Source organism: Echinops telfairi, unplaced genomic scaffold (genome assembly GCF_000313985.2).
Source record: "Echinops telfairi isolate 266 unplaced genomic scaffold, ASM31398v2 ScPeMD7_5592;HRSCAF=6446, whole genome shotgun sequence".
Lineage (NCBI taxonomy): Eukaryota > Metazoa > Chordata > Mammalia > Afrosoricida > Tenrecidae > Echinops > Echinops telfairi.
In genome coordinates, this window is record NW_022109491.1 from 18,102,244 (window position 1) to 18,110,442 (window position 8,199).

Genomic DNA, 8,199 nt, shown 5'->3' on the forward strand with positions numbered 1-8,199 from the left:
GAGTCTGTCTGGCTCCGCAACACTTGTAAGAAAAACTGCTAGACTAAGGATTACCTGACGAGCCCAATGCTCAGTCTTCCAACACTCCCTTGAGGGCCTGAAAGTCATCCTCCAAGGACCAGCAGAGTGGCCCATAAAGTAGACAGGCGCAACCCCCCAGGGGACAGTTCCTAACTGCCCAAAATAACTTAGACAGCCATTTAAGAAAGGTGGAACTCGCTCAAACACCAGAAACCTGCCCTTTGTGGGCAGTCCTGCTGACAGAGGAGCCCCTGGGGGGCAGAGACGTTCATGGACAGGCAGTAGCATGCGACCTCCTTGGGGCTCAGGGGCCCCGCATCCTCTAGCAAGTGAGCTCTGGAATACGCAGACCATGGTCCCGATCTCAGGGGGCGTGATGGTTCCTCCAATGAGAAAACCCATGTCCACACTCCCAATTCTGCCACTCCGCCTGGGCCAGTCCCTCCCCTCGTGGGCCTCCACGTCCTCTGCTGAATCAGCCGGCGGAGGGCCCCTTCCATCCCTGGAATCTGATTCATGCACTCAATGAGTTGGGTGGGACTGGGCTCTGACCAGGCACCTGGGCAGCCTCACAGGGGTCAGCCAAGGTCGGTCATTCCAGTTCTCATTCCAGCTCTTCCATTGCATGAAGCAGGAAGTTCACATCAATCACTCCTTCTACTGGGCCTCAGTTTCCTTCCCTTCCCACCCATGGTCATAAAACACGAACAGGTATCCCACACGCTTGGCATTCTACCCAAGGGCTGTGAACATGAGAACATCTGTCAGTCAGCCTGTCAAGTGGTCAAATACCCCCTCACACACAGCCTCCATCCCAGGAATGCCTTGTAAACTCACAGCCCTGCGCTCGCTCTCCTTCCGGTCCCCAGTTCTCCAGCCACTCACCTTCTGGAGAGCTTCTTGCTAAAAACACAAAGGCTCGATTCTCTCCTCGCTGATTAAAATCTGAACAGAAATGATCTCCTTATTTTTAAATAGCTACCTTGGTCACTCACAGTGACCCCAGGGGACAGGCTAGACCTGCCCCTGTGAGTCTCGGAGACTCTTTTTGAGAGTGAAAAGACCCTTCTTTCGCCCAAGGAGTAGCTGACTGGTGGTTTCCAACTGCTGACCTTAAAGATAGCAGCCCAACGGGAAACTACTATGCCACCAGGGTTGCTATGCATTGGCATTGGCTCGAGGGCAGAGTTCCGGTTTTTATCTTGATAGCTACACCATCTTCAGGCTTTTAAGAGAGGAAACATACAAATGTCCACAGCAAGGCCGACGTTTGTGATTGTCCCTAGGTTTCACGGGCTGCTATCAGGAAATGAAGAATGCAAGCATCCGACTCAGGCACTGGACCAGCCCCGGCCTGAAGGGAGTGAGCTCCCAGGCCTTCTCCAGGAAGGCAGGAAGCTGGGGGCAGAGCAGGGACTGCCCCCCCACCATCCTCTCTGAACCGCTGCAGGTGGGCTTTGAAAAAAAGAAGAAATATCAGGAGTCTTGTCTTGTGTGTTTATTTTAGGAGGGGTTGTCGTTTGGTTTGTTAATTGTGCAAATTACATATGTGGTTCCAAAATCTAATCCTTCAAACAAGGTGCGTAACTTGACCCTTCCCTCCTCTTCCTCAGTAAGATAAAAACTTCCATTGCTTTTTGCTTCATTTTTCCATCACGCACACACACTCCCTTTCATAAAAGGAGCCCGGAGTGGTACAAACGGTTCAGGACTCAACTACCAGCCAAGACTAGCAGCTGACACCCTCCCAGAGGCGCAGTGAGAGATTGACCTGTGTGTCCTCCCCAGAGAGGCTGTGAATCCTAACCCCTGCAACACCTGTGGCTATAATCCTATTTGGGAATGGGTTTTCTTTGTTAAGTTAACGAGGCAGTTATTAGTGTAGGGCGTGTCTTAAATCAATTTCTTTTGAGATATGAAAGAAAGGATTAAGCAAGCAAAGATGGGTGCCAAGCAATGGAAGGCTGCCAGGGCAGAAGCGGCAGAGATGAGCTGACAGAGAGGGAAAGGGCCGCCCCCCTCCCCAGAGCAGGGGCCCTAAACTATGAAAACATAAACCTGTTTGTGAAAGCCGCCATGGGCAGTCTTTCTGCCGCCGCAGCAGTAGATAACTGAGCTACCCAGGAAGACGAGCCTGGCAAGCGAGGGCAGAGGGGCAGCCTTGAAAACCCCATGAGCAGGTCTACTCTGCACCCATGGAGTTGCCATGTGCCAGAGCCCACTGGTCAACAACCCCTTAGAGCAGCGGTTCTCAACCTGTGGGTCCCAACCCCTTTGGGGCTCGAAAGACCTTTCACAGGGGTTGCCCGCTTCGTAACAGTAGCAAAATGACAGTGATGAAGTAGCAACGAAAATAAGGTTATGGTTATGGCGTCACCACAAGAGGAACTGTATGAAAGGGTCGTGGCATTAGGAAGGTTGAGAACCACTGCCTTAGATCAAAGGCAGCATACCACATGCACTGTTTTGGACTCTCGCTCTCCGGTCTATGTATGTTGTTCTAGACCAGTGCAGTCGACAGCATTCACCTTGTTCTAGACTCGGGCTGTGCTGTACATGTTATTTCAGATCCTTGCTGTCTATACCAGTTGTTCAATCAACTTGTGCCAGCTACACATGTTGTTCTAGATTCTGGCTGTCCATGTTATACACATTGTTCTACGTTTGTGCTGAATTCTTACTGCCTACACTATACATATCGCTCTAGACTTGTGCTGTCAGTGCTATACATGTTCTAGGTTGTCGCTGGCTCTACCATACATGTTGTTCTAGACTCGCGCTAGAACAAGACTCAGCCAGAACTTTCCGGACTCAGAGTTCCTGCTAAAACGAGACTCGGACGCTTCTGAGATGATAGAAGTGCTGTGCTGTCCAAGCCACATGTGGCTGTGGAACTCTTGAAATATGGCCAGTGTGAGTGAAGAACTGAATTTTGTCACTGCATTTAACTTTATTTAAAAACCGCATGTGCACTGAGAGGCCTGGTGACACGTGTGAGGAGTCCTGGGTGCTGCTGTAGCAGGATTCTGCTGAGCTAGTTCTCATTCCTCGGCACCACTGCAGTGTGTTCCACTGCTTCAGTTACTCACGGCAAAGGCTGCATTGTGGGCCCCCCAAAATATGTGTCAAACTGGCTGGGCCCTGCTTCTCAGTGGCGTGGCAGTTCAGTAATGAGGAGGTCACCCCTGTGACCTGTGATGTGATCTGACACAATAAGGAGATCGCCAATACCCTCACTCAAGACCTTTACAGGAACAGACCTCCCAGTCTGTCTCCCACAGAGGTTGGGTGGGGGTGGTATCTACCCTGGCAGCCAACACGTAACCACTGCACTGCCAGAGAGCAGGCTGCTGGTAAAAACAAGGGCTCTGAAGTCTGGAGCCCTGATGCAGGAAGCCGGCCTGACAAAGACCCAGGTGAGGGGGCAGCCTGCACGTGGGGCCAGTGCAGCCGGCTCTAACTTGTGGGGTCATTACCTGCGACCCTTTATGTGGCGTCATCCTGAGCCGATACAAAGCCCTTCCTTCACCCACCAGAAGACTCCAAAGCAGCCTTGCTCCGGTCCAGCCCCCAGACAGACTGAGGGATGCCTTTCCCAGGGTGGGGAGAATGCACCCTGATTTATGAAGCCCACACCCAGGGGGGCCCATGTCCTCCTGGGCTGGTGCAGACAGGACTTGGCACGGTCCCTTCTCCTGAACTGATGGGTCCTGGAGGTCATTGTCCCCTGCAGGCTGCCTGCCTACGTCCTCCTTCAAACAGGTCACCGCAGTCTTTTTTCCTGAAAAGGGCAGAGCGAGCGTTTCGCTATTTATAGGCTCTGCTACGTGCAGCTGTAAAAGCCTGTCTTCAGAAGCCGCGGAAGGTCTGCAGCGGGTTGAGAAGCCGCAGGACATGCTGGGGGGGGCAGTGGAGTAGTGCCTTGAGTGCTGGGCCCCAGAGCCAGGCAGCCTGGTCATGCACCCGCCCTGAACCTCTCGGAGCCTGGTCTTTCTTCAGCCTCCTCCAAGGGCTGGGAGGGTCCAGAGATAACCCAGGAGAAGGGGTAAGCACAGGCCGGGACTGGCCTGCTGGGAGGGCTCAGTCCTTTGTCAGGAAGTGCTCTTGCTGTCCACACACAGATGTCAAGCACCCCCATCTTCTCAGGCCTCCCTGCTGCTACACTAGCACTCTGCTCCCTCTCTGCCCACGTGAGGACAAGCTGCTGGGGGAAGGGAGGGGGCAGAGAGGACTCCTTACCGCCACAGACACTGGGCAGAGCCGGTGGTGGCCAGTAGCTAAAGACCCTGTGCCTGGCCATTCCTTAACGGGGACAACTTTGAAGCAACTTCATCATCTGTAGAACACAAATAAATGATCGCCACCTGTTATCATATGGGCGAATTGTGGGGCAAGCAGAAAGCATTGTTCCCCATGGATTTTAAATAAGGGATCTGCTCAGGGACCTCAGATGTAGGTCTTCTCACCAGGCCTACCCTCGGCCTCCTTCTCCTTTACATTCCAGTTCTGTCCTGTTATGTACATCCAAGCAAAAAAACCCTTCAATCCTCCTCAGCGCTTCCTACACCTTCTTCTCCCCAGCCAGGTGGGCACTCCTGTCCCCTCCCGGTCTATCCCATCCCCAAGCCCTGTCCATTCCACCATCTCAAATTCTTTCACTGCGCCCACCCCCAGCCCCCGCCTTTCTCATACACACACCTATTCCCCATTAGTCACGATGGGGTGGTCTGACAAGAGTAAAATGCTAACACTCTGCCCCTGTTGCGCATGAAGGCTGTCATGAACGCAAAGGTACAAGGCAAGGGCAAATGGGTTACAGTTGTGTCAACTCGGCTGGGCCCCAGTTCTCAGGCACTTGGCAGTTACCTGATGTTGTAACTTGGGAGTTGTGCAACAGTGTAGTCACCCTCCATTTTGTAGGGCCAGCCTCAGTTTCGCATAAGGACCTGAGCTTTGGAATCTCAGCATGCTGATGAATGAAGAGTGGGTGTAGACTACGATGGCCTCCTCCTTACAAGCATCTCTGTACCAGTCCCAGCCGTCTCTAACCCATTCCTCCTCCGTGCTACCTCCAGAATGACTACTTAGCAGCACCACTCTGATCCTGCGCTGCTGCTCCCTCTAAACCCTCTAAACCCTTTCACAGAGGTCGCCCGATTCATAACAGTAGCAAAATGATAGTGATGAAGTAGCAATGAAAATAATTTTATGGTTGAGGGTCACCACAACACGAGGAACTGTATGAAAGGGTCGCGGCATTAGAAAGGTTGAGAACCACTGCTCTAAATCTTCCAGGGCTCTCCATCTCCCCCATTGGATAAGGCCCTCCAGTGAGTCTAGCTCCAGCCCCACCGCCCACCCCCACCCTTCAGCTTCCTACCAGCAACCTAACCTGACCTCTGCTCCCTAGCCTCTGAGCCTGGCAAGCCCTGCCCATCCACCCAGACCCAGTACCTGGTCAGTACCACTGTCCCTTCAGCCCTGCCCTCAGATAGCACCGTCTTCCCGGCTCCCAATGGCAGCCTCGGCTCTCACGAGCTAGCTAGGATTATGCCCTCCACCTGTGGGCACAATGCCCGACACACAGCATGTACAGTGTAAGCAAACAATGGGGCACATGGCAAGTGCACTGCAAAGACACAGGTAAAGGCCCTTGAAGGCCATGTACCAGCAGAAAATGAAACTCGTGTTAACTGTTTTATGGCGAATCTCTCTCTCTCTCATCGGACAACAACACAGGCAGAAAATCCCAGGCTCCAAATACACCATTTTGGAGAATGAGGGGTCTGTCGCTGGGCTTCAGCCACAGAACAGAGAGGCAAGTCATGGGGGCAGGAGTTTCCCATCCAGTGTGTCAGTAGTTCAGATGCCCAGAGCACGGAGGTGGTTAGAGCGTCAGCCCCTGTCCCCTTCTGAGTCAGGCAGGACTTCAGAGAACAGCGCCCCTCTGGCCTGAAGCTCCAGTGAGCCCCCCTCCACAGCCACCTATAGCTCCCCTTCCCTGAGGCCCACTCAAGGCTTCCCTCTCTCTCCAGGTGCACACGTTCTCCTGAAGGTGAGCTTTGGGACCGGCTGCCTCCCCGCAAATCTTGCCTTTTCCCAGCCTTGGATTAATAATCCCACTAAAACCCACAAGGAAAGTGTCTGCTGTGTCAAAGGGACGCTCAGCCTAGGTGGACCTCACGTCCACTCCCCCAAAGGTAAGGCTCACTAGATCCTCCAGCACAGAGACCTCTAACTCGGCAGATGAGCAGAGAACCAACTTCAGGGACTGATCGTTTGTTTGTTCTCAGGTCTGGCTGCTTCTATCAGACGAGCTGCACAGGTATTTTAACCCAGGCTCGAGGCACAGGTCCCAGCCTTGTATTGTACCATGGCCTTGGATTCACCTCTCATGCCTAGACAGACAGCCAAAGAGCAAGCAAGGTGGCCGCTAACTATCCATGGCTCTGGGCTGTCTGCCGCCATCTGGACCCCCACCCACTTTCCCTGATGCCTTCTCCCTCCTGGATCCCCAGGTGCCTCATTCTGGCTGGCAGGCACACTAACACACACCACCCTCAAAGTCAAACAGACTGTGACCAATGAGGCTGATCGAATGCAGCCTGGGCTCTCTGCACTGCTTGCTGGTCGTCTACGGCTGGTGAGTTTGGCAGTTCAAGTCCACGCAGAGGCACCTCAGTGATCTACTTTGGAAAATCTGTCCCTGAAAAGCCTGTGGAGCACAGTTCTACTGTGACACGTGGGGTCTCAGTGAGTGGGGATCAGCCTGATGACAACAGGCTCCAGCTAATGGGGGTAGCCTGCTTCCTATGAACAGCCAACCCCTGCCCCAGCCATTCACAGCAGCAGCTTCCACTCCAACCTTGGGCAGAAGGGACTCGCCCTTGTCTTTCAGGAACTTTTTAACTTTCTACAGGAGCCCTGCAGGTGGTGTGGTGGTTGCACGTAGAGCTGCAAACTGCCAGGTCAGCAGTTTGAAGCCACCGGCCTCTGCAGGAGGAAGACTGGGCCTTCTACTCCTGTAAAGTTAGTATTGGAAAACTCACACCAGCAATTCTACCGTGTCCCACTGGGTCTCTGTGAGTGGGCATGGCCTAGGTTTGGTTTTGCTTTCTACAGAGTGGAGGTGACTAGCAATAACAGAGTTTGCTCTGGTGGAGAAAAAGATGTGGCAGTCGGCTTTGGTAAAGTTTACAACCTTGGAAACTCTACAGGGCAGCTCTAATGACTGTCCTATAGGGTCACTATAAATCACAACCGACTGACTTGACACATAGCATTGCCCACAGGCCAACCTCGGGCTCATGCATTTTCTCAAAACGTTTCCCCTAGGAAATGTGCCTTTGTCCTAATTCGCGTCTTATAGGAGGTTCTGGCAAGTGAGGTCAAGTGTGGGCTGGCAGCCAGGAAAATTGGCAGTCTGGTTCGGTTTCATACGTTATTTGGAACCGGAAGGGGTTTTGGTCCTGGGAGTGGAAGCCCGGCAGATGACAGGCACAATTCGCGTTCCTGGGGACCGAGGGACCCACCACCCGTTCTCCTGTGCCACGGTAACCGGGAGAGGGTGTGGGGGCCACCCGGCCGGTGCTTAGGGTGGTCCGCAGAGGAGCCAGTGGACCCCGACCCGCGCTCCCAGCAGGCCAGTTTCCCATTCTTGGGGAGGGTTTGGCGCCCGCCGGTACCGCGCGGCCGGCTCACCTCTCGCGCCGAGCGGAGCTGCTGGCGCAGCGCGTCCTTACAGCCGTAGGGGCCGCCGGCGCCGGCGTCGCGCGGCTGGAAGTGCGCCTCGACGCGGGTGGCACCGCGGTAGGCGCCCTGGTAGAAGGAGGGCCAGCCGAGCTCGAGCAGCGGCGGCTCCAGGTCCGACTGCTCGGGGAAGTAGGTGCCCGACGAGCAGTCGTGCGAAGAGCTGAAGGAGTCCTCGGCCTCGGCCGCCGCGCCCTCCTCGCCAGGCCGCTGGGCCGCGTGCAGGATGGCGTGCACCTCGTCCGGGTTCAAGAAACGGCTCAGGCGCTCGCGGCGCAAGAAGGTCGCGAAAGCTTCAGGTCCGCCGGTCACCAGCTCCTCCAGCGCCAGGCGATGCGCCTCGCTGTACAGCTCCGCCGGGTTGGGTGGCCCGCACGGCGACAAACAGGCAGCGGGCAGCTCGTCCAGGACCTCGAACCGCGTAGCCAT

General features: G+C 54.6%; 1 protein-coding gene across 1 annotated transcript in view; it reads right to left on the bottom strand.

Moving 5' to 3' along the window:
* FAM83D (family with sequence similarity 83 member D) overlaps nucleotides 1-8,199 on the bottom strand; it is a 27,368-nt gene extending 19,169 nt beyond the window's left edge. Inside the window, exon 1 of the mRNA XM_004697986.2 lies at nucleotides 7,723-8,199. Coding sequence (XP_004698043.1) covers nucleotides 7,723-8,199 — 477 coding nt within the window. The remainder of the gene's footprint in view (nucleotides 1-7,722) is intronic.